At 43.6% G+C, this 26,645-nt stretch overlaps 1 protein-coding gene across 3 annotated transcripts in view; it reads left to right on the top strand.

Annotated features, from left to right (window-relative positions):
• lpp (LIM domain containing preferred translocation partner in lipoma) overlaps positions 1-26,645 on the top strand; it is a 198,834-nt gene that overhangs the window by 57,589 nt on the left and 114,600 nt on the right. For all 3 annotated transcript variants that reach the window (XM_076278029.1, XM_076278030.1, XM_076278028.1), the window contains one exon: positions 5,904-6,085. In XM_076278029.1, coding sequence (XP_076134144.1) covers positions 5,908-6,085 — 178 coding nt within the window. In that variant the 5' untranslated portion in view covers positions 5,904-5,907. The remainder of the gene's footprint in view (positions 1-5,903; positions 6,086-26,645) is intronic.

Below are 26,645 nucleotides of genomic sequence, written 5' to 3'. Positions count from 1 at the left end.
TTTCAAAGCACATGCTGATAACTTTCCTAATTCCTTCCTTCCTTCCTTATGTTTCAGTGTGTCGTCCCCTTACTTCCTAACTGTTGTATTTCCTTCTTCGTGTCCCTGCTCTTGTGTCCTGCCTGCGTTGTTGCCTTTGTGGTCATCCTCTCTCCTTTATGGGAGCTGTCCATAGACATGCGTACATGTCGGCATGTGTCCTATGTTTTGATTCGGAGGGATACTCGCTCTACTCACTTTCCCCCTCCGCCTCCGCGACTCCTGGTCCTGGCACGTTGTCTTATTTAAATCGCCGGAGCTGATCCGAATCCTCCTCGCTGCTTTCATCTCTCGCTCGCGCCGTTCACCTTGACCACGGCCGCTCCAGCTGTGATGCCAGTAAGAGGCATTAGACGAGGTCATGCACTTGTAGACATGCACCGGAGGGAGTGGGTGTGTGTGTGTGTGTGTGTGTGTGTGGGTGGGGGGGGCGGGGGCAGCAGCCCTAGAGACGGCAAAAAGCAGTTGAATTGTGAAGTTCTTGGGAGGAGACGGGCATTCTGAGACGGAGAAGTAGGCGTTTGGGGTGGGGGTGGGATTGTAGCCCGACACCTGTGCTCATCGCCATGCTGTGTCAACACGGAGCAGGCGTCTCTTTGATCCTGCGTAAGCCTCCCTCCTCACACGTCTGGCAGGCCAGAGGTCAGCTGTAGGGGTTTACAGCGCTGCGCTCTGATGTTCTTCTCCCTGAGCCACACTGACTGGGGATTCTCCATCGCAGCGCTGTAAAGCGTGTGTGCTTGAGGCTCGAGGCCTGCTGGTGATGGGCGTCTCCGTCGTGTGATTCGCTCCTTCAAACGACCCCTGGATGACTCTCCCGGGGTTTCTGAAGCGCCTTTCTCACCGACTTGTGTGTGTTTCATGAACTCTCCTCACCTCGCATGGCAACGCTCCGCAACACCATTTCCTCTAACTGCCATCCTCCCTCTCTTCCTCCCTCTCTCCTTCCTTCCCTCCCTCTCTCTCTCCCTCCCTCTCTCCTTCCGATCACCCCCTCCTCTGCGAGTAGCCCGCTAGGACAGGTGCTAAATGAAATCTGTGTGGAACGGCTGTGCATGTCTCTCTCTTTCACTCTCTCTTTTTCTCTCTCCTGACTTCCTTCACCGTGTGTGTGTGTGTGTGTGTGTGTGTGTGTGTGTGTGTGTGTGTGTGTGTGTGTGTGTGTGTGTGTGTGTGTGTGTGTGTGTGTGTGTGTGTGTGTGTGTGAGAGAGAGTGTGTGTGTGTGTGAGTGAGAGAGAGAGAGTGTTTTGCTGGAAATGTGTTGCTGCTGGTCAGAGGGTAGCTATTGGGGGTGAGAGGCACTGGGTGTTGATAGCTGACAGAGCAGAGTAGAGCAGAGTAAAGCAGAGGAGAAAAGACATGTCTTGCAGCAGCACTGTACAATCTCATGGCTTGCATTGTGTACACAACTCTCTCTCTCATCTTTCTCACTCTCTCTCTCTCTCTGTATTTGTGTGTGTGGTGTGTGTGTGTGTGTGTGTGTGTGTGTGTGTGGGGGGGGGTGTTCGGGCTGATATTAAAAGATGGTTGCGTGTGGGCTTTTTTGGTTCGTCTCCAGAGGGAGAACGTAAACCCTTTGCATCAATCAGGGGGAGGATGGTTCAGCCAGACACAAAACACAAGAGCATCAACAACAACAGAAGCAGAGAGAAGAGGATGAAAACATACTTACACACACACACACACACACACACACTTACAGACACAAAGTGTAGAAATAGTTCAAATAATATTTCAAAAGATTTCAGAATAGGATGGTGAAATAACAGCAGTGTGTGTCCTCAGCCCTGGCACAGCAGGCTCTGTGAAGTGTTCCTTATGTTGCCCTGTTGTGCAAGGCTCATTCTTCAGGAATCACACACACTCTTGGTACACACTTGTCATGCCTTCTCACAGTCTTTAAAGGGCCACATTGTGTCTGCGTCAACTGCGCCATCAGTCATTAGTCATTAAGGTGTGTGTGTGTGTGTGTGTGTGTGTGTGTGTTTTATGGATCAGGTCTGTAGGTTGAACTCAAAGCCATCACTCTGATATTTCACCATATCAACGTTTGGGGGGGGGGGGGGTGTTATGTTGAAATGACAACATATTTTTTTCATTCTAGCGTAGAGGCACAGTGGTGCACCCAGGGCCCGCTGTCCCTCATGGCGGTGCTGATCTCAGCTCCTGACGATGCGTTAGGGAGGTTGGGCGGAACGCCAAAGCACCTAATCAAATTACAAAGGTTGTGTTGATCTGATGCTGTCGCGGGTGCCTGCCTTTTCAGGATCTTTCAGAGATCACGAGGTGTGTGTCAAGGCCAAGAGAGAAGCACGCTCTAGCTCTTTCTCACCCCCCCCCCCCCTCTCTATATTAATTAATTCATATCTCTAGTTCAGTATGCCTATTGCCAGCCACCCTGAGAAGTCAAAGGCGATTCAAAACGAGTCAGAAAAGTCGAGACAGGACCAATCGTCAAACTTTCGGTGTCCACCACTCTAGTTCATCCAAAACAAACCAGAAAAGGGCCTTAAAGTGCTAAAAAACAGAATTTTCCTTTAATATTCATTAATTTTATTAATTTGTTTGTTTACTTGTTTATCTTGATTTAAAACATGCTGCTGAGCTCCCTGCACTTTTTGTGTTGAGATCATTATGAAAGGTTCTCTGAATTAAACATATGCTTAAAGGCACTTACTGTATATAAAGTTTTGTGTCAGAGTATTTGTTGTTCTTGATTTTGACACCAATATTCTTTTTTAAAGCACACATGTATTGGCTCCAAATATTGGTTATCTGATAATCTATAATCTATAATCTTATCTATAATTACTGAGAATTGATTTTGCCATCAGCCTTTGAAAAAACATATCTGTTGACCCCTAGTACACACACACACACACACACACACACACACACACACACACAGACACAGACACACACCCCCAACGACTAACCTCAATTAACCTACTTACCTAACATGTGCTCCTTATTATCTTGTTACCCTGGCTGGAAACACATTCTGTCTCTGGAATAAGTGAGACGAGAAGGCTGGCTGCAGAACTGCCCACCACTGATCCAACGGCCTGCTTAGAGCGAGTGCCAGTCATTAATGCCATTCGACACGCCCAGTACATTTCCACTGAGGGGCCAGGGTGGGAACTGTACTGGTGCTGCTCCTCTTCTGGGAGTGGTTGTGGTGGTGCTGTGTTCAGCTGCAGCATGCCAAACTGGCATTGCCAACTCTGTCCAAAACACACTCACTCATTCACTAACACACACACACACACACACACACTTTTATGTGTTTTTATGCTATGCCCGCTTTATTTTATGTGGAGACTGACAGAGATAAAGAGATCATAGTGAGTTGTCCTTAGAGAGAGATATGTGGCTTTCGGGAAGACCTTTTGCTTGCGTTCAGTGTGATTTTGTAGAATTATGACCCTAGTTGAGTTTATGGCCAGAGTGGGAACTGGCTGTACAGGCAGATCAAGTTTGTGAGTGGAGTGATAGTAGACTGTTGTTTGATATGTGAGAAGGTGCCTCTGGATGGTGATGGTGAGTTGGCAGCACTTGCACACACACGACAAACAGCATGCCAGACGGGGAGCATGGATCTAAAATTACACGCTCACTAATACGCGGCCTGTGGCCTGCGGCCTGTCTCTCCGAAAAGGAAAGATTAAGATTAGCTCTTTGTTGTGGAGTCATCACCCTGCTGGACATGATTGAACACACGAGAGAATAAATCTTATTTAGAGCTACGCTGTGTGCATCTCTGTCGCTTAGCGTCTCTGTTATATTGGGATACAACGTTAATAATCTGCATCACGATTACACATGTGAGACAATGTCATGTGACATGTGAGTCTTCTGGTCAACTTTTTATTATTATAATTTTTACTCTTTCTACTACAATTTGTACTTCTACTACTGTTGATTTATGATATTGAGTAATAGTTACAACAAGCACAAAAACAACAACTAAAAATGCAATGCCAGAGAAATTACAATAGTGGATGGAAAGCTGCTGGCTTAATGTTGGTGGGGAGATTCCTGAAAAAAAAGACATTGAATTGCTTAATCTTTCAGTTCATACAAACCTTTGTACCAAAAAACCTTGTGTATCAAGGCGTTCTTGAGATATCACACTCAAGGTGGGTTTGACCTTGACATTTGACCGTTGACTTCATAATTGAGTCCATACAAATGTTCACACTAAAATTGAAGCTTGTGAAGCATTCTGAAGCATTTGAAGCATTCTGAAGTTGTGACACAAGCGCGAAAGCTGGCCTTTGGAAAATGTAGTTCAAAGCCTAATTGTATGCAATGCAATGGCTACCTGCAAAACGGGGCTTTCAGTTGGTGTTGATGACTGCTCATTCTGCACCCAGATAACAATTAGTAATTGGATCTATGTTGTTGGTGTTGATGACTGCTCATTCTGCACCCAGATAACAATTAGTCATTGAATCTATGTTAAATCAACGCTATTTTGTCAACGTTAAATCATTGAATCAACGTCGCACTGCAACATTGATTCTAGGCCTGCATCACTTTTGCAGCCTCCATTATTTGAAGCAACGTTGAAATTCAAAGGTATTTCTAAACTAACTAAAATGAATATTGAAACAATCTTGAAATTACAACCAAACTAAAGATCAACGTGATTTTAATGGTTTTTCAATTTGATATTAAACCTCATTAAACCTATTAATCTGGCAATATATTGGGAATCTCATATCCTGCTTTATCTGCAGCCAGGATAAATTTGGCTAGGCCTAGGTATGTCTGGTTTAGGCTACACAAGCTTGCACAAATAACCATTGACAACTTTTATAAGTTTGAAAAGCAAGTGCATTTATTCACTCTTCTTCATTTAGAAATGCATGTGTGCTGTGCTTCCCTGTCATTCAGTATACAGTAGCATCCATAGACCACCCGGTTGCAGTCAGCCTGATCCTCCATCCAGTAGCAGAGTGAAGCGGCACCTAACAGAAATAGAAGAAAAAAAGAGACAGTTGTTAGATAAATATCTTCAATGAACAACAAACTAACTGATATGAAATGATAACTCTCTTGCCCAATTCCAGACCTACACAATGGTTATTTCAACATGTCTGTACGTTAAGCGGTTAGAGCCGCATTCATTTTTAAAAAGGTAAAAATAAAAGGTTATAAGAAGAAGTAAGAAGTCAGTAGATTTCAAGATAGTGGATTCCATCCACTATAATGATAATGCAATGTTGTTTTACTATAAATTGATGCTTTTGTTTTTGTTTGATCGCTTACCACTGTTATTCTTGATCACCTTGTATAAAATAATCTACCATATACAGTAACCAATGAGCGTCTGTTAAAGGAACAGGCCGACTTTTTGGGAAATTAGCTAGAAGTGGGTTAGACCAGTTAGCCTATAGTTAGCCTATAGGTAAAAGGGAGCTGTAGGCTAATTGGACTTACCCACCTCCAGTTAATTACTCTAAGCTAAGCTACTGTGTTGTGTCGGACTGTGTTATTGTATCCATAAAGAAAAGAAAGGTATGCATCCACTTGTTTAACTCTGGGGTGGATGGAGTTCAAAAAACTCCTGAAGACCCAGCTCTTTATAGAACATCTCCTCTCATAAGCACCACACACAACTAGTCTTGTTGATCCTAGCACTTACCAGCCGTCTTGAACTGACACGTAACTGTTAAAAACAGCACTCACTGATGCACTTATTCTTACTTTACTCTACCGTTTTTTAAATTGTCCTAAAATTGTTGAGAATTGCTTTAAAACTTAAACTGTTTACCATGTTGTTAGTCGCTTTGGCTAAAAATGTGTCAGCCAAATGTAATGTAATGTAATGTAATGGCGTGTGTGTGTGTCTGTGCAGAATCATGTGGAGTGCCGACGGAAGTGAGCTGGGTCAGGTGGCCGCCCGCATGGAGACCAGCCCGCCCATGGGCACCACCAGCATCTCTGTGTCCCAGCAACAGCCTCCCAAGAAGTTTGCCCCTGTCGTGGCCCCCAAGCCCAAGTTCAACCCCTACAAACCACCGGGGGAGGGTGCTGAAGGTATAGCAGAACCCAATAAATACTCACACTCACACATATCCACACACTTACACATCCACTAACAAGCCCCACTTTAACCCCCCCCCCCCTACAAACCAATGGGAGAGGTGACCCACTAATTGTATTGCTGAGCAAAAGCAGATCCTTACACACACACACACACACACACACACACGCACACACACACACACGCACACACGCACACACACACACACACACAAGCTACTTACACACACGCACACACACACACACAAGCTTACATAAGCACACTGGTATGGCTGGTATGGCTAAGCGAAACATATCCCTTGCAACCCCCCCCCCCCCCCACACACCCCCCACGCACACACTCACACACTCACACATATACATATTCGAAAAGCTCATAGCCTATCCTAATTACAGCCCATTCAAGCACATCAACAGCTGTCTATGTCAAGTTAACAGGTCCGGTTTTAAATACCTGACAGCACATGGACATATCAAGGCGATGACTGGAGCACAAGACTACATTAAGATGGGGCTTTACATTGGTTCTATGTGTGGGGTTTTCTCACTGACATTGCACATGAACTTTGATTCTTGTTCATCATGTGTAATACTCTATACGTGTACATATGTCATGCCAAAATGACTCATCTCCATTTGGTAATGGGCATGAACGGATGCTAATTCAGCCTGTGCATAGCATGTTGTAAACAGTACATGACACAGAATACATAATTATTTGTACGAAATTACTGAGAGCAAGAGAGATGGGGGGGGGGAGGGGGTTCATGAATCTCTCTGTAATTCTTGCCAGAGCAAGGAATCCGGAGGCAGTCTTTATTTATTATCCAGCGATGATGATTTTTAAAAGAGAATAACGACGACTCCAACACAGAGTGGCTCATTTCTGAACCCTGTAGCAGACGGCACCGCATGCTCACGCCCTAGGGTGGAGAAGAGGGAGTAGAGGCCTCACTGATCTAAAACCATTTGAATAATCCCTACCACAGGCCGCAGATTATGCACAGGCCGAAGTGGCGTGTAGAACACCAACTGACAGCAGCCATTACCAGTTGAAAGGATCGTAACTCAAATGGTTTGGACTATTTGATGTAATGACGATAACTACCAGCCATAAAGTAAATTCATACTTTAATTGGGCTCAATTGTGTGTACAGATTCTTGCTTTTCATTCCCAGAGGGACACACAAACTCAGGGGAATGGAGTCAGATCAGCATCTGGCCCAGGTTTGGCTGGCATGTGGCGTAGATTTGACCCTGTTCTTGCCTCGGTCTGACCTAGATGTCGTTCAGATCTGGCCTGCGTCTGATGTAGACTTTCCAAGCTCTACTTCAGACCTGTTTCAGATAGAGTCTGCAGCGATCTGCTCTCTCTCTCTCTCTCTTTCACTAATGTAAAGGAATTTCCCCCCGCTGCTCTGAATTCCGTACGTGTAGCACTGGTGAAAAGCCTGACCGTGTGGCCGGGCATCCAGGATTGGGCCAAGGGGGCATGGGGCTCCGGGCGGGGTATGGGACAGACTGGGACTTAGAGGCTGAGCTGGGGGGCTGGGGGCTGGAGCGCAGGATGGGGATGCTGAAATAAGAGCCTGTGGGCGGGACTGGGGGGGTGGGGGGGCTGGCCTGGGGCTAAGGCTAGGGGTCCTGGAGGGAGAGGGTAAGGGAGGCGTTGGCATGATGCCAGGGTTGCGGGTTCATGTAAAGACTGGCGGTAACCAGAGGGTTGGAAGGGCACATTCCGTCCAGGCAGCGCGGCCCCAGTATCAAACTGCAGCCTCCGATGGGGCTGACCCATGCCAAGAAAATGTCAGCTCTGTGTGTGGGGGTGGGGGGTATTGTAGTAAGTGTGTGTGCGTGTGTGGTGGTGGTGGAGGTGGTAATATGTGTGTGTGTGTGTGTGTGTGTGTGTGTGTGTGCGTGTGTGGTTGTGGTAGTGGTGGGGGTGGTAATAAGTGTTTGTGTATGTGTGTGTGTATGTGGTGGTGGTGGTGGTAGTTGGGGGGTGGGGGGTAATAAGTGTGTGTGTATATGTGGTGGTAGTGGGGGTGGGAGGTAATAAGTGTGTGTGTGTGTGGTGGTGGTAATGGTGGAATGTGGTGTGTGGGGGGGGGGCATTCTGCCTGTGTCCCTGTCACTCTCCTGCAAACCCCCCCCCCCCTGTCTGTCCCTCTGATCATAATTCATTGCAATGAGGGGCCTGGTGCCTGATTAGGCTCTTGTTGAATAGCAGTGGCCTCCAGAAGGAAGAAAGGTTTGGATATGACGTTTTGTTGGAACTATTGACAGAACCATGTCCCCTTTCTACCAAACACAACACACAAGCCATTAAAATGTGTTTGTTTGTGGTCATTCTTTTTTTTTCTTTTTTTCTGCATTGTAGCAAGATTGTGTTATGCCAATAACTATAGCTGCAAGATACATAGCCAGCCATGGTAAATTAACATATATTTTTCCTATTTTAGTTGCTGTACAACTATATCTTCTATGTAAGGTAGTTCATGGTTCTGAATATGCTCTTAGGTCCCATGCACAAATACAGCTTATAAGGCTTTTTTTGGATATTGTTTGTACCCTAACTCTGTTATTATCATCATAGTTGGCCTTTTAACTCTTGTGCAGGCCACAGTTCTGTCCGAACTGGACTATCGCAATGCATTATTAGCTAGTCCACCTGTTTGTGTAATGAGACCATTACAGATGATTCAAAATGCAGCGGCATGTCTGGTCTTTAATCAGCTGAAGGAGACACATGTCTTCTCTGGTAGTGCCTCTTCATTGGCTTCCTGTAGCAGCCTCTACAGAATTCAGTTCAATACCTCACTCTGGCCTACAGAACCCTCACTGGCACCTCACTCTGGCCTGCAGAACCCTCACTGGCACGCAGAACCCTCACTGGCACCTCACTCTGGCCTGCAGAACCCTCACTGGCACGCAGAACCCTCACTGGCACCTCACTCTGGCCTGCAGAACCCTCACTGGCACGCAGAACCCTCACTGGCAACTCACTCTGACCTGCAGAACTCTCACTGGCACCTTGTCACCTTAATTCTCTGATCCATCTTAATTTGCTCTCTCAAACATAACTGACTTGAGAACTGGAGCCCAAGTTATACAGTTGTGCTCATACGTTTATATACCCTGTAAATACACATCCTAAAGTTGACTAAAAGGAGAAATAAAAAATCAGCTTTTGGAAATTGATCTTAATGTCTTAATTAAGAAAAATTAGGAAAAATCCAACTTTTAAGGACACCAATTTTTCTTTGTAAATGAATAATGTATCGTAAATAAATAAATGTTCTTCCTTAAAATACAGGGGCCATAAGTATACATACTGTACCCCTATGTTAAATTCCCATAGAGGCAGGCAGATTTTTATTTTTAAAGGCCAGTTATTTCATGGATCCAGGATGCTATGATAAAGTTCCCTTGGCCTTTGGAATTAAAATAGCACCACATCATCACATACCCTGGCTAAAGCAGGGTACCTCTCACCCACTGTGGTAAACATAATGGACTTAAAAAAACAGTAGCCCAAGTTATATAAGAGTTTACTTCAGTGCGTCAGGACTATAGAACATAGTGTTATGTGAGATTGTTGTTGTGATGGGCTGGGATCACATAGTGCTAAATTTACTTGAAGCTCCTCTTGTTGACCAAGGCCAAGCTCATTGGCACACTCGGACTGTGGCTGATTCTTTGGCGTTAGGTTTCATGTGAGACCTATCTGACTTCTCTCATTGTGGTCGAGTCCTTTCAGGAGAAGCATCTACACTTCTCTGTTCAGGGACTCACTGTAGTGTTGCTGGGGTTGCCCAGTAAATCAATTGTGCCAAAGTTTCCATAGCAATGTTGTCCTCAGACTTTTTTGTCTGAAGTTTCAATACAGGAAATTGAAGGCATTAATCCAGGGCAACTATGTTATCTGGTCACTCAGCTTGGAAATGAACTATAAATATTTAGCTTTTTGTAGTCATCATCGGGACATAGTGTCCCACAAAGAATTCTGTTTACAGTCAACAGCTTATCTATCATCTGTCCACAGTGAGGAAAGTCTAACACTATTTATGCTGTCAGACACCCACAATACAACGTGTGCGTGTGGGGTCATCGTAGTCAAATACTAGCTATTTAAATGAGTGTTTGAGAGGAAATGATGGATCTCTCCAGTTAATCCTTTGAGATTTTGCTACAGTATGGAACCACATTGCAGCCATCTGCATAATGTGTATGTTTTGGCCACATCTTCAAAAACAGTTTCTGTTCCCAGTGTGCACTTTGTCGTCTTAATTTCTTTTCTAAAGGGTATTATTAGGAATTTGTTTCTGTAATAAAAGTGTACTTTCTTTCGCTAATTGGCTGATAAAAGCTCTGTTAGATACCGGTTGCCATAGCTACAGTGCAGGCTCCTGCGACCCTAAAAAGACTGCTGATTAAAAATATGACTTAAACTTTATCTCTCTGTTAAAAATGGTATTAATTAAGCCATTCTATTTTGGTATGTTTTAGAGAGTTAAAAGATAAGTTGAGGGTTTTAAGTTGTGTGTGTGTGCGTGTCTGTGTATGTGTGTGTGTGTGTGTGTGCCTGTAGCAGTTGGATTGCTTTGATGGTGGAAGAGAGGAGAAAGAAGCTGAGTCTTTGTTCGTGGTGAAGACTCATGAGAAGACGGGGTAGATTTAAGTAAGACCTCGTTGGGTGTGTGAGGGAGTGGGGTCGAGTGAGAGCGGTGCACTATCACACTGAATGGGCTAGGAAGGGTAGTGTGTATGTGTGGGGGAGGGGGAGGGGCTTTCTCACATCAGATCCACCCTGAGCCTGAGTGCACCCCCCCCCCCCCACAGCGGGAGACACCAGCCTCTTCTCACTCTCATACACACACACACACACACACACACACACACACACACACACACACACACGATTGTTGAGAGTTCAGCCTGTAACTTGTTCAACTGAAAGGTTTAAAAGCAGCTACAGTTTCATCACTTTTCATCACTGCAGAAGGACTTGTGCTGCATGCATGAGAATGATAACCACTCCGTTTCAGGGCTGTTGGGACAGTGCAGATGTTATCCGCCCAACATAAAGATAATGGCACACCGCTTTTGTAAGCAGATTAGATTTCAGCACACCCTATGATGAAATAATGCCAACTGAATATCCTACTGAGTAGACTGTGGTTGCATTAGAAGGCATAAGTTTGTGCTCACACAAGTTATTTTTCGCTTTCACTGTGTGCTGAAAGACCTTAATCTGAGGAAGTTTGGTGCCCTGATACAGTCTGTGATTGTTCCGTGGACCGGGTGTTATACTTTTTTTTCTGTAGGAAATTTCTGTTGGATATTTGTCCTCTGCATTTTATCTTGGGGTAGTGTACACACATACATACATACATACATACATACATACATACATACATACATACATACATACACACACACACACCCTGAGCATTATCCAGTGCACGGGGAGCCGTTGCAGAGGCCTTGCTCCAGGGCACCTCACCCATGGATGTGGATGTGGAAGAGCACTGTCCAATCACTCCCCCCTTCCTACCAGTCAGGGATCGAACCGGCCACACGTCAGTCACAAGTCCGATTCCCTAACCAGTAGGCCATGGATGCCCATGTAAGGACACGCATTCTAAGCCTTTTTTTTCCACAGCCTTTTTTTCCATGGAGAAGTTTATGGTCTTCCACGACTGACAGTCTTGGTGATGGAGAGGAACAAAAGAAAGCTGAGGTGTGTGTGCGTGTGCGTGTCTGCGTGTGTGAGTGTATGTGTGTGTGAGTGAGTGTGTGTGTGTGTGTTTCATTTGACTGAGTATACAGAGAGATGGAGAAGAAGGAAGAGATGGAGAGAGGAAAAGAAGAGAGATGGACAGAGGAAGAGAGGAGAGATGGAGAGAGAGGGGAGATGGAGAAAGGAAGAGAGGGGAGATGGAGAGAGAGGAGAGATGGATAAAGGAAGAGAGGAAAGATGGAGAGAGAGAAGAGATGAAGAGAGGAGAGATGGAGAGCTAGGAAGAGGGACAAAGATGGAGGATTGCCGCTCTGTGTCCATCAGAAGAGAAGCAGTCTAATGCAGGCTGGCAGAGGCCAGCGCTCTGATGCATTGCAGGTGTAAAAACTCAGATTTATGTGTCAACAGTGTGGGAGGCAGAGGGAGGTGGAGACGCCTGGGTACTTAGTGAGGGCCGTGGCTGTTTTTCTTGCTCAGGCTCGCTCGCTCTCTCACTCTCTCACTGTGAGCTGGTGCGAGTGAGCGAGACGCGAGATTTGTATTGCTCTCTCTCAGAACAATGCTGCGACTTGAACGAACAGGCGCTCATAAAACAAAGGCCTCTGCTGTGGATCATGTGTGGAGCGTCTCTTCCTGGAGTCGTGGATGTTGCGTGCCTCGTTCGTTTTTGGTCTGCATTCTTTTGCAGGATATTCTTTGAAATCACAGATTCACAGATCAAAATAAAAACAAGGTTTTCGGGAAGCCTGTGTTCCATAAAGATTACGGTGCGGTCTCACACATTGTTTGTGATGTCACTTGGCAGATTATTAACCATTGTCCATTCGCAAATCATTTTCATAGAGGCTCATAGGATATCTGTTCCTGGTCATTTAAGTTCACTTTTTGCAAATATACAGTACCTCACTCTTCAAGTACTTTATTGCCTCAAACTCAGCTGAACCATATCTTTATCTCAGAGATTGCCACATACAAACAGTGCCATATAGTCGCGTTGGACTCTGCTCCCACAGCCTTAAGCGCACTCTCATATTGACCTTTCCCCCTTGAGAGCACAGCCACGATGAGGTGTCTGTAATGCTGCCACTGTCAGTTGATGGTATCAGGGGAACCCTACTAAAGCTATATAGGCTGGGACTTGGCAGCAGTCAAGGCCATTGTTGTGTATAACAGCTCATGTTGGTGTCGTAAAGATATCTACAGTATGTTCAGAGGCTATTTGTTGTCAGTAAAGTGTTTCCCGTTTTGTTATTGGGTCCAACAATAGCTGTATATATGGTATGACAATGCCCTGTAAAAGTAACGGTCAGATATAGAGGTGAAGAAACCCAAACATGTTGTTGATTTAATTGTGTTATTAAAAAACATGTTTGGGCCTCCAGAGAACGAGATTGTAGATTCCATGCTGAAATGATGGCAGCTTTGAAGTGTGTGTTAGGGTCTGGAGGTGGACACATGTATGTAACATGTACATATAGAGATGCAGATAAATACAGTACTGTATAGAAAGGCTTGGGGCGTGTCCCAGATTGCTGGCCTATTAGATGCCCCACTCACTGTCCTTACTGCCTTATGATGCCTTGTCTGGGGTATTGAGGCCTTTTCATCAGGCCATGTGTCCACCCGTCTTTCCTCCTGTCCCAGGGTCCCCAGTTACTGTACCCTGCCCTCGACTCATGAAACTGGTGTGTGTTTGCTCACATGGTGCTGTATAGTAGTGTAAAGGGCGATTCACAGCAAACATTTGTGGCAATCGAGGCTGTTGCAGTGACAACTTGCAGTGATGTGAATTAAACATTGTAATGTTGCAAACATTGCTTTAACCGCACAGTGACGTGTTGTCACACAGTCAGTCCAGCAGTGGTGTCAGGACAGTTGTGTTGGTCCAAGGAGTGACAGAGAAATACTTTGAAGTGTTTAACTCCGTTTTTCACCAGTGCCTGCACAAAATCACAAAAACCAATTTAATCTGTTGGATAATCAGCTAGTTTGTTAAATTTGCTGGCTAACTAGTCAGCTAGCTAGTTCATATCTGGCTACATCGAGTGGTGCAACAAAGGCGTTGTTATGGAAACATTGAGTTGTTGCACTACTGTGAGTTTGTTAGAATGTGTGCTGCTGGATTAAAGGTGCAGTCAGGGATTTTGCAGGAAGTCGCGTTGTTTATGTTTATGTTTGAATTAATTAGTAGGCGCATTTGTGCAAAAAACCCTACATTATATTTGAACACAGGACCAAACCAAACACGCCAGAGAGGTAGCTCACCCCTACCTTCAGTATTCCCAGAGAAATTACACGCAAGATTTGGTTTGGGGGACAAGCTGCCCCCACTTTGTTTGTTTACAGTTTTTGGAGTCAGGGCTGCCCAGAAAGACTGGTTTTTTTTTACAGTGTACCCAGCTAGCGGTTCGGAGGAGATTGCTAAATGTGACCAAGAATATTTTGGGCTTGAAATCTAGTAAAATCCCTGACTGCACCTTTAAAAAACGTTAAAAAAAGCTTTAAAAAGCTCATCTCCTCACAGATCATTGATGCCCAACAATCAGACAATCCCCAACTAATCCCAATATTCCCTGCAGCTGGTTGCAGTCTTTAGAATGTTTAGAAAACCAACTTCCAGTTCCACACTGCTCAGACAGTAACTGACAAGACAGACATTTGTTACCTGACTGGACATGTTAAAGCTGAAAAACTCCGCCCGACAAACACAGACCGACACATACTTATGCAGCTTTTGGTGTTGGTTAGAGTTGGTCAGTATTTGTCGAGCCAGTTTGTATTTGTCACATCACTGCTGCATGAATGAGAATGATAACCACTCCGTTTCAGGGCTGTTGGGACAGTGCAGATGTTATCCGCCAAACGCATATGTCAGTACAGTGTTTGTATGTGTGTGTGTGTGTGTGTTTGTGTGTGTAAAACTGTGGTGGAATGTGGTTAGTTGAGTCCAGGAGATTGAGATCTGACCACTATATTCCTACGTCTCTGGACGGAAACACATACACTAGTCTATCCACTGGTGACCCGAAAAGGCCCATTAAGCATCTGTGTGTGTGTTTGTTTGTGTGTGGGTATGTGTGTGCATGTGTTTGTGTTTACAAATGAATGGTACAGTGGCCCTGCTATTCTATAAGATATGAGATTAAACAGAAACAGTGCATTTCTGTTGAGACTGTGCCTTCGACAGGTTTACCTGAATTGACTCAGCTGGCATTGAGGCCTTCTTGGCTATATTTTGATGCAGCGCAGGATAAGGCTTACTAATTATAAACATCACATGGCTGGTTTCTGTGCTCGTCATGGAAACATCCGCCTAATTGCAGGGGGATTCTGTTAGGCATTTGCATATTTTTATGGATGACAGTTGAATGATTGTGCTCAGCTCTCATTCAGCGTCCAGGGCCACATGGTGTATGTAGTTTTCACACTGTGATTTGCATGAAATGATCATTGAGTCACTATCATAGATGCTGTATTGGAAGCTAGACATGATAACCCATGCTTTATGTAACACGCTGTGGTGTTTTAGTATTTACTTGAACCCCCCCTCCGCCCCCTGCCCTTTTATAGTCAGTTGCTTACAGGATGCGATTGATTGGAAGCAGCATGACTTTGCTCCGCTTCTCTGCCTGGATTGCATAATGGAGGTTCTGTGCTAGAGCATTGGCACTTCAAAGTGTTCTTTTTTTCAGTGTTCACTTCTGAAATATAATTGCCTTGACAAGGAAGTGCTTTATTTTTTCATTTATTTAAGCATCAGGTAATCTCAGAGGTGTAACCTGTTAAGAAAGGGTTTCATCACCCAAAACAAAATGAGCACCTAAAACAATGAATTTCATCTTATGACATGTAAATTCATTGGCCCAGCTAGAATACAGTTTTCCTTTCTATAGATCTTGTTTATATCCAGCCTCTATGTTTGTGTGTGTGTGTGTTAGTGTGTGTGTGTGTGTGTGTGTGTATGTGTAATTGTGTTTGCATGCTGTACATGAATATGTTTGTGTACATATGTGAGTGAGTGGTACGTATTTATGACTGTGTGTGTTTGTGTGTCTTTGTGTGTATGTGTGCATGTGTGTGTCTGCCATCTCTGTGTGTGTGCGTAAATGTGTATTTACCTAGTCTGCCTGCTCTTTCCTGAAAATCTTCTCGGGTTTGTGTCGGTGGTCGGCTCTCTCTCTGAGTTTCTTCTCTGCTCAGGAAGTCAAGTAGCCTGGCGAACCAGACCCACATCAAGATGTAGGGTCTGGGCACTCACCGTTCGCAGTGCTCAATCCGAGGGGCGGGATAATCAGTTGTCTTTCAAATTCCCTCTGCATGCAATAGGACAGCGGCAGCGCTATGAGTCCCATGCGTTTCCCACCAGCGGAGCTAGTTGGCTAGTTCAAACGTTTGCCAACTTAATAAAAGCTTAACTCGTGTCACACTGTTCGCCAGCAGCAACATCCATCTTATTTGTTTTCAAGTAGCAGGGAATTTAAGCCAAACCGTTGCAACTCTGCCATCAATCATTATGTTAAGCCCACCTAACGACTCTATACACGATTTCATTGGCCTGAATAAGTTTCGATTTCTGGAGCTCACAAGCCAACGGAGAGTTGCTAGACTAGCCCTGGCAGCAAATGTAATTTGCTGCCGCTAGGGGCGCGTCTAGATTTCTAGGCTAGAAGTCAAGTTACGTTTTTTTTAATATATATTCAATGTGCTTTACATGGAATAAAAGCATAGAAGGGCAATAGTAAAATAATAGTTTAAAAATAAAGAATAATTAAAAAGACAAAAAAAAAGACAAGGTAGATTGGCTACAGTTGGGCCCTTTATGATGTCATCTGAAAGAGCTGAACCACATAGTAGCTAAAAACTGCTCCACCATGTTTAGTTCTAACAGCAGGTTTTACTAACAAGTTTTTCTCCTGAGACCTGAGAGGTCGAGAAGGTGTGTACTGCTGAAGCATCTCTGATAGGTATTTAGGTCTTGCTCCCTCTGATTTATAAACAAGCAGTAGTGCTTTAATTTAGTGTTGAAATTTAGATCACTGTCAATTAATAAACGACACTTTTTAACAGTATCCTTTGCTTTGAACACTTTTGTGTCAAGGAGAGTGGCAACCCTAAGTCTTTCCTCCTTTTTACCAGCTGAAGAAAAATCTAGTGACATCTAGTGACAAGAGACATCTAGTTGTTGATTTGGTCAATACACTGACACAGATAAAACTGACACTGACAAAATCAAATTATTATGACCGCCGCTAGCGAAGCTAGCGAAGCGGTCATATAGGGATTGTCAAAGTTTTTTTTTTTTTTTTATTTATTTTTTTTTTTTTTTTTCCGTCATCTACTTCCTGAAATTTTGGTCAACGATACCCGGGGCACCGAAACACCAGGGCACATGAAATTTGGTGGGTATGTAGCCCCACTAGACTTTTACGGAAAAATTTCGTTTGGTCCCCGGGGGCCACTCCCCCTCCGCGCTGGGCCCCCCGAAACCCAAAAAATGCAGTTTTTCCTCAATAACTACCTGAACCGTGGCACCGAGGATGAAGAAATGTTTATGGTATGTTGGTCTCAAGGGCCCACATCAACTTAGCCCATAATCACTCATTTGTGATTTGCACCCCCCCGGTAAAAAATGAAAATGCAATATCATTCTGCTTTAATCGCCCCTCTCTTCAGTAAAGACGTTCAGAACTGCACCAAATTTTATGTGTATGATTAACCTGACATTCTCTGGGGGTATGCCAAGTTTCGTAGAATTTCATCCATGGGGGGGTCTAAAAAATTAAGTTATGTGTACATTTAGTGACTCTACACTCATTGGCCTGTAGATGGTGGTGCACACATATACACATGCACACACACACACAGGCACCCACATACTATCGGTATTAGAACGGCCGATACATAATTACAAATTCAGTAGGATTAAAAGAAAGCCAAAATAAATATTCATCATCATCATCATGGCTGCATTTCCAGTATTGGCGATAAGTAGTCGTTTGTCCACTAGATGGCGAATCGTTGCAGTGAGACGTAATTTTGTTGGAAGTTAATCTTAAATGGGTTGGAAAGACACTATGCTTCCTACAAGGACAAGACTGTAGGCTACAGTAGTTTACCGCAGAGAACGTCTAAGGGTAGGATGATTTCTGCATGACATGTAATTCCCATTTCCTCTTGAAGCCGAAATAAATCTGAGAATGTTTATCGGACATGCTTGTTTTTTACTGCAGGTAGGCTACGTTAATCCTATCAATAGCAGAACGTAGGTAAAATAATGTTACCGTTAGCATGGTTGACTGATGGAGGCCAATTTGATTATTGATGTATTTGTAGAAAACCATAAATGCGTTTATAAGCTACCAAGCAAATCGATAACAGCACTAATTGTATCTTTCGACTGTCATCTCATTTGCTTATGACCATAACCTAGGCTACTAACAGGAGCTAAGTGAGTTAGCCACAACACGTTCGCTACGTGATGGTTTTTTAATGGAAAATATATAGGCTACCTGAAAGATAACCTGTCTATGATCCCGTGATGATCTACAATCTCCATTTAAACCAGATGTTTTAGAGCGCACGTTGAGATGTATTCAGGGCAGGGCTGTACCTACACATATTTGTTGCACGTGCTACAAAAATCATTCTTTGCGATGAATGATTTAGTACCAACGTTACAAGGGTCAGATACAGTTTTGCCTATGGCTATATTCCGTGAGACTGAGGCGCTTTTTGTTTGTTCGAAGTGCGTGTTTAGGGTGTGAGAGGGGAGTCGATGTGCTTTGATTCCAGCTTGGTAGTTGTAGTCTATGCGATTAAAAAACACGTGTGTGTGTGAAGTATCCAAACAATGATAACGCTTTCATTATGGCTGCTTTAGCCACAGACCTTGAGCTACTGTACAGTGGGTTGGGTTCCGTTTAGAAGTGTCCACTTCATTCGCCCTTTCCGTGATTCACAGCTACGTGAAATGTATTACTACTGATATGCAAAACTATTAACTTTTTCGCCAAGAGGTGGCAGCTTGATACTGTAAGGTGTAAGCCATTGGTTCCAACGGAGATTTTATTTGGGTCGCCAGCATAGCCTAGCGACAATTTGTGTTGTGTAATAGGCCTAGCATAGGGCCTACCTTATATAGCTTATAGTTTGTTAACAGTCACGGTTTTGTCATAACTCCCTCTATGCATTTTTGCATTTAGAATAGCTCTAAAACCGGGGGGCGAACACGTCGCAGGGGGGGCGCCAGTGCGTGGATATCTCAATCGCAAAATTAAACAATATTTCTATCGGGCGCCTACCATGGACTAGGCTGGGTGAAAATCAAAAGATTGCGTCAAAAGATTGAGCTTAACCATTGACCTCATGGTTGCAAAATGCAAGGGAACATGAATCAGCATATTATTTGCACAAACAATAACGGAGAGTAGCTCTTCAACTTTGCCCGTTAAAATGTGTATGAACAGTCTCGCAACGCATTTCATGAAGGCCCTTTGGACATGTCAGTTATTTGCACCACTGGGAAAAACGGCATTTTGTTTTAGACTACTGGTATTTCATTTGTGCATTGACAATAAAGCTGAATATCATTTGAACTAGATGACTAAACTTATGCATATGTAGAAGAAGAAACATTCACAAAAATCCATGACATGACCTCTCTTCTTGATAGCTGTTGAAAACTGCATGGAACTGACAGGGATTGTTTTGTTTAATAATAAATAAATAAATACATTATGCTGCTACCTTCTGCTTTTCCCAAATACAATGTAGCCTACAGGTGTACCTTTCATCAGTCCAGTTGCAATGGATGGACTGTGATGAACTGCCCTACTTGTGATTGTTTAGAGATTTTAAAGGTTTTATAACAATGTTACAGATTTTTTGGCCCAGAAACAAATCTATTCACCTTTGCAGCGCCAGTAGGCTACTTTGTGTGCGGAATGTGTGCAAACACACATTTCAAACAAGCATACACAAAAGTTTCAAGAGTGGGGAATGGAGTAGAAGATGGAGACAAATTCATTAATATGATTTATTTTCGCAGAATGGATGTGCAGGACTGAGCGGCGGTCATATTTTGTACCGCTACGCGGTACATCTAGTTTTTGATGATTTTTTCCAAGTGGGAGCATATAGAGGTTGAATAATAGTGGCACCAAGATCAACCCCTGGGGAACACCACAGGTCAAGGATGTTGTACAGTTGTTGATTGCAACAAAGAAGCTTGTGATTTGTTCAGGACTTGGCGGCGGTCATATTTATTTTGTACATCTAGTTCCTTGGCATAATTGTTTTCAGGATTACTGTAACCACATGCAAGTTTAGATCCCCTGATATAATGAGCCAGTCAAACTCTATGCAAATAGCTGACAGCAGTTCACCTAGATCTTCAAGAAATATTTTAGCTGAATGTTTTGGAGGCCTGTTTGGAGGCCCCCCCCCCCCCCCCCCCCCCTGGGGAATTTGATTGGGTGGCGGGTTGATGAGGTGGGGGTGGTATTTTGAGATTAGGGGGGATTTGGGTTGCCTGGGGAGTTTGATTGGGTGGGGAGGTGACAGATGTGGACCGTGATGGTAAATCAAGGAGGTTGGGGTTAAATATTGGTCCAAAGTCTCCATTTGACTGCTGAGGTCCTGGGGAGTTTTTTGCAGACGCTTCGCTTTCAGCAGTTATTCCAGTAGTGTTCATGTAGTTGTGTCTTTGTGGTGGCAAGGAGTCAGCGGAGGTGGGAAGGGGTATTGGTAGTAGATCAGGTACTGGTGTTGCCACATGACTCTTTTTTTCTGATAGCCTCTCAGCAGCCTTGATAGGTGCTATCTCCTTATGCTCATTACATCCATTTGTTTTCTGAGATTCTGGAGAGTTTGACGCCAGTGATTGGTTTTGAGTCATTTCAGCAGCATCCTTCTTATCGTGTCCAGTGGACAAGGCTGGGGATTGTTGATCAGGTTGTTTATGTTTCTCCAAGGTCTTCATTTCAGTGGAGGCTACCGGGTGATTACCAGAGGGCCCCACAGCAGTGTTTTGGTTTAGCCGAGGTATTGATGTATGTCATCAACTTGTTCTGTCTGTAGCATATGGCTACTGACCGCTTATCAGAGGGTCGGTTCAAGGTTGGCAGAAAAAAAATTGGGTGCAGGAGATAGAGGTGATAGTTTTCAGTTAAGATCTTGGCCCCAGCCCAACTTAGTTATGTGCTATTTGGTCTGAAATATTCCCTGTCATTCCAAAAAAGGTTAAAATTGTCAATAAAATTAATCAAACTGAGAATTCATCCAACTAAAAAAAGCATGTTTTTTTGCGAACCAGGTGTTTAAACCTACAGTAGCCTGACGTTGTCATAATCAATTCTAGTCAGAATTTGAGTCTGATACTGCCCCATTGGGAAATGATTATGGGGCGTGTTTCAACTGATATGATGGGGAAAATGCCTCTGCACTCAGTTTTCCCACATATCCACTTTGGCCGGACTTTTTAAAAAAAAAAAAAAATATAACTGAAAAAGCTTCTTGTCTGTGCCTGTCTTTGTATTGTTGTGGTTTGATTGCTGCCTGCTTTGGGTCTGTTCCCTGGGAAATTCGGAGGTTGTGGGTTTCCCTTAGGACCGCCAGCTCTATAGGAGTTTGCTGATCAGTCTCTTTCTGATACGAGGCCTAGAGTTAACATTTGAGTTTCCTGGTGTTGAGATAATTACAGTTCTTGTATTTAATTTTTTTGAGAGCTCTGTACTCACATTTGCCTTTGTTAAGTCGATGCATTCACCTGCTCTATTGGCAGTGATACAAGCCTGCTGGGTTACAGTACATTCTCTGCATTTCCAGTTGTTGCTGTACTCACTTCATGGGATGTCTGGTAGTTAATCCGTCTTTGATGGAAGGACACCAATCTTTGATTCCAAAGTAGAAATCCTCTGTTCTAGCTCAGTACATTTTCGGCATGATCTTCTGGGTCTCTGGCCGGAGGAGCAAATTTTGTTTTAATTCGACTTCAAGGTGCCTTGCCGTTCAGTTTTTGCTCATTGACTTGGCTGGCTCATGTAAAGTAAAAACTAACCACTAAAGTTTCAGGTTTAATGTACTGGTTTCACTTTTAATCAAGCTTGTAAATAAAATAAAAGAATGAAAAAGAGTGGACATTACTAGAAAGGATAGGTCAAGCAGGAGCAGTGTGAAAAGCGTCCTAGGAGTAGAAGTGCGCCAACGTTTGCAGGCTGGCCGGCGTCCTCGGGGCCTTGTGGTTTGCGCAGCGCAAGCGCCACCTTACCTCACCACCTCAAGTACACAGAAAAACACCTCAGCTGTTGTGCTGCCTCTATGCCTCCACTCTTACCCCCCTCTGAGGCATATTACTCGCTCCTCACCACAGAAGAGCAGACATTGCATAACGCGCCCTCTCTCGTTTCTCCTTTCTGCGCCGGTGCGGTGCAGCGCGGCGTAGCGCGGCTTCTGAGAGAGGGGTCCCCAGGGAGCCTCTGGTGAAACTGCGACTCTCGGTTATTTCTCGGCCCTCACCCTCATGGGAAACCCACGGAGATCATCTGCCACTTCTGCAGCGGCTTTCAATAACAAAAATAAAGACAAAGAAGCAAAAACCTCACAATATGTTATTATTGAAGGCACGTCCGCGTCCCCCTCAGAAATTACTTATGAAAGTAATCAGTTGATTAAATCGAATGTTGTTGAATTGCATTTAAGATCATTACAACATTTTGATCCAAAATCTCATTTACAATGAAAACTGAGATGTAAGATACAGGTGCAGTTCTTTTTTAGCCACTTCTCCATAACCAAGTTATTCGGTTCTCGGTTTAAACATTTTTGATTTCAGTCACATTCACATTCATCATAGATGTCTTTGTGTTCACAATTCTTGAGTCTTAGGCCTGAATCCGGCCATGTGACTTCACGCCGGAATATTCTCTGACCCTTTAACATAACTGTCCAAGTACATCGCTACTCAAGGTCAACTAATAATACGTATACTAACGATAATAATAGTGAGTGACGATAAGAAAAGTCATTGTATCTTCACTGGCCATCCATTCTCACCTGACTTAAAACATACAATAATGAAAGAGCTGGAGTCGTGTACTGAAAGGGTTTCATTAGACCTACATTACAGGGGATAAGTACAGCTCCACCACAAGCTAATTGACTTTGTATTAGTCGAGATAAGGGAATGTGTCAATTATCAGAGCAAGGGTACTTTTCACCGAGAGGAGAACATAATGGGAGATAAACCAAGTAAGGGATGACTTTAAGGACGTCTGAAGAGTGGGATGGGGGCAGGGCTGTTTTTCTTTCTTTCTTTTGTTCTTTTTTCTTTCTTTCTATCAATTCAAAAACAGAATGAATGTCTTCCTTTAAGAGGGTAGAGTTGAATTGTCATAATGTGTGGATAAAGGCTTGCGGTGCCGAGAGGAGAAGTGATGAATTCCACATTATTTTAATATCTTAGCGAGCTCGACACAGTGCGTGTTCCATTCATGAATGTATTGTAGGTTCACGGGCAGCAGCCCAACCTCTCGGTCTGTGCTGTGCCAAATTGAGCCACTATTTTGTACATGGAGATCAGGAGCCTGTCTGAATGGTAATGGTAATGTGATGCAGACGTGGGAAACATGTTGGAATGCATCTTCTCTGACCAGAGCAACCTCATTTTATATTACATTTCTAATACATATTGCCAGGATACACACAGATTTCTGCTTGCAGTGTGCCACAACAGCTCTTGATTTCAATCTCATTTTCACTTCCCACGTGTCTCTTACTGGAAAGCTTTTGCCACAGCACATGTTGCTAGACAGCAAGAACCGCTAACTTCGCAAACTTAGAAGATGGATTTCATTGTAATTAAGATCACAGTCGAAAACACAGTAAGCGCTAATGGTGTCTTCGAGAAGCTACTGACTCTGAGTTAATATGATCATGAGAGCAATGCTGTTCTGTGACTGCTGTCTCTGTCATCGCCTCAGCCACAGATGGAAATGCAGATACTGTATCATGTGCAGCCCTGTTAGCAAAGAGAAAGTCACACCAGCATGTGTGAAACCTGCTACTAGCAGAAGATAAGCGTGTGTCATTTACTGACTACGAGACCCTCCTGAACAGTGCCACCAGTCTTCCGTAAGTTGCTCTGTCTCGGTGTAGTTGTTGTGTGGAATAAACGAAGCTGCTTCTGAAAGGGGAAGTGTACACAGATGACCTTTCAGCACACACGACTCTCTGCAGCTTTGCAGATCATTTTCCTCTTCTTCTATAGCATTTGCAAAGTACTTCCTTGAGCCACTGAGCAGGCAATCATTTCATCACAATTTTCCTACTGGTGTGAACACCTTCAACTGTCTGATATCAGCGATGCCACTATGTATTTGTGTGTGTGTGTGTGTGTGTGTGTGTGTTATACTGGGAGAGACGGTGTGATAGAATTTGTTTTTATTTTAATGGTCATGTGTGTGGGAGAGTGAGTATCTTGTGTTTATTTGTGATATAAAAGTTTGTTTGTTTTTTGTATGAAAGTGAAGAAACAAGACAGTGGGAAGGCCAGTGAGATGGTGTGCTACCATCACTCTCTCTCTCTCCCCCCTCTCTCTCTCCCTCCCTCTATCCATCTCTCTCTCTCTCTCTGGCTTTGCTCATTGCATTCCTCCATGGTGCCTGAGAGGCTAATTGAGAACAGCCCTCCCTGTAGAAATACTGCTCTCACAACAAGACAGTGCATGCTTAAGCCTAAGCACTACCAAAACAGAGCACTACAAAGTACTGTATGCTCTTATGTAAAAAGTACACATACTTGAGTGATTCAGGTACAAGTCAGAGGTATTCATCATAGAATCTTCTAAGGGTTAATACTATTATGACAAATTAGATATAGTACTGTTCACCTACAAAGTACAGGAGGAAGTACAAGCATAGCTTGATGCCATAGTAGTTCCACGTTTGGTTATGATTGCAGGCCACGTGTGAACTTTGATCTGAAATGTTTGGTGTGTCTACAAAGGTAATGAAGGTGCATTTCAATGTATCAGTCAACAAATATAGTTGAGTAAAGAGCTGGATGTTTTTGTTGCACACATGACAAGGTGAAGGAGCAGTGTCTCTTCAGTGACATTAAATAGCACACCATGCTAACCAACACCAGCATTACTTTACACCCAGGACCTAAACTCCTTTGACCTCATTCCATGAAAGGAAGACGGGCAAGTCCCTAAACATTCTTGGCTGACCCCCATCAGAAAAGATTTGCGGTGGCATCCCATGGAGTCCTACTGTACGTTAGGCAGGGCTTCAGGCATCCGTGTTCTCTGGTGTTCAGTAGCACTTGCTTGTGTGTGTGTGTGTGTGTATGTGTGTGTGTGTGTGTGTTTCTGTGTGTGTTTCTGTGTGTGTCTGTTTGTGATGGTTTTTGAATATAAGTGTGTGTGTGTGTGTGTGTGTGTGTGTGTGTGTGTCTGTTTGTGTCATGGTTTGTGTATGTGTCTTCCGTTGGGGTGTCCTTCTGGAGATGGCAGTGTGTGTTTGTATGGACTTTGGAAAGTGAAACATCACAGGAAAAGAAGCATGTTTATCCTCATGTGCAAAACCATATAAAATGTATTTTCCAACCAGCAACTGAAAAGCCTGTCCATCAAGTTCATATTTTAGTAACAGGCCATGTTTTTTTGGACAAACTTCAACTAGAAATATTCTCTGCTTTTGAATAATCTGTATATTTGTGAAAATCCAACATAGTAAGCCTTTGTTGATGACAACTGACAACTTTAGCCTTGATTTAGCCTGTGTTGCGAAAGCCCACATGTGTACACAGCGCATCAGGACACTTTAGGGGAATGACTATGATACAGATGGCTTCAGTGAAACATTCAAACCTCGAAACACAAATGGGATTTAGGCTGCTAAGATTATACATTTCATTCATTACTTATTCCTTTTTGTCTTTCATTATTATTATTTGTTATTATGATAGCCTATATTTGGATTATTTAATTTGCACCAAAGTCCCTAGTCTTGGAAAAATGACATTTACACTATTGAAGTGTTTTGTTAAGTTTTTCCCCCCCTTGTTAGAGGTCTAAAAAGAAGTGGAGGCCGTTTGGTATGATAAGACCCCACCACACACACAGACTCTGCATGTGCACGTGTATCAGTTTGGGATTTGTTTGCTCTTGCCGAAAGTTACCAGGAGCTTGTGATTTCGCCCCCTCTCTCTCTGGGCTTATTTCATGTTTGGGCCAGCTCCGTAATCCAAAAACTCATTTTGGGATATTTAATCTCGGCTGTCTTATCTTCCCCTCTGCAATTGTCTCTGTGCTATTAAGAGGCTTATGGGACGCAGTGGCCACTTGGAAACTTTCAGCAGGAGCAAATTGCTTCTCTGTGATAAACAATATCAGATGAGATGCAGCCAAAATTATTTTGATTTCGATGAACCGACAAGAGTGCACTTTTTTTGTCTTGATTAAGGCAGCTTCTGTTGTCCTGAAGTGCATTTTTTTGTTTACATCCAAGTTATATTTATTGGCATTGCACTCTGCCGTTGGCAGGCTGGCACCCTTATGTGCAATGGATGCTAAGCTTTGATGAAATGATGACGAAAGGCTACAATAGCATGATCCTGACTTACAGTGCTTCTTTCGGGTTGCTTTTACATATTTTCAAAAGCATACACTCGTTATGATGTAATTTAGGTCAGGGAATGGTACCATATGAGAGGTCTTTATGGACAAGCTTTAGTAATGTTTTTGTCAGTGGACATCCACCATAGTTTATGTGGACCTTTGACACATTCTGGGCTCTCTTGTCAGACAT

Source organism: Alosa pseudoharengus, unplaced genomic scaffold, assembly GCF_046254945.1.
Source record: "Alosa pseudoharengus isolate Yale_2024_CS ecotype anadromous, Long Island Sound unplaced genomic scaffold, YU_APseudo_1.1 YU_APseudo_1.1_scf_11, whole genome shotgun sequence".
NCBI classification, from domain to species: Eukaryota; Metazoa; Chordata; class Actinopteri; order Clupeiformes; family Clupeidae; genus Alosa; species Alosa pseudoharengus.
Note: the sequence above shows the minus strand (reverse complement) of the source record. Positions and strands in the feature narration are given on the sequence as shown.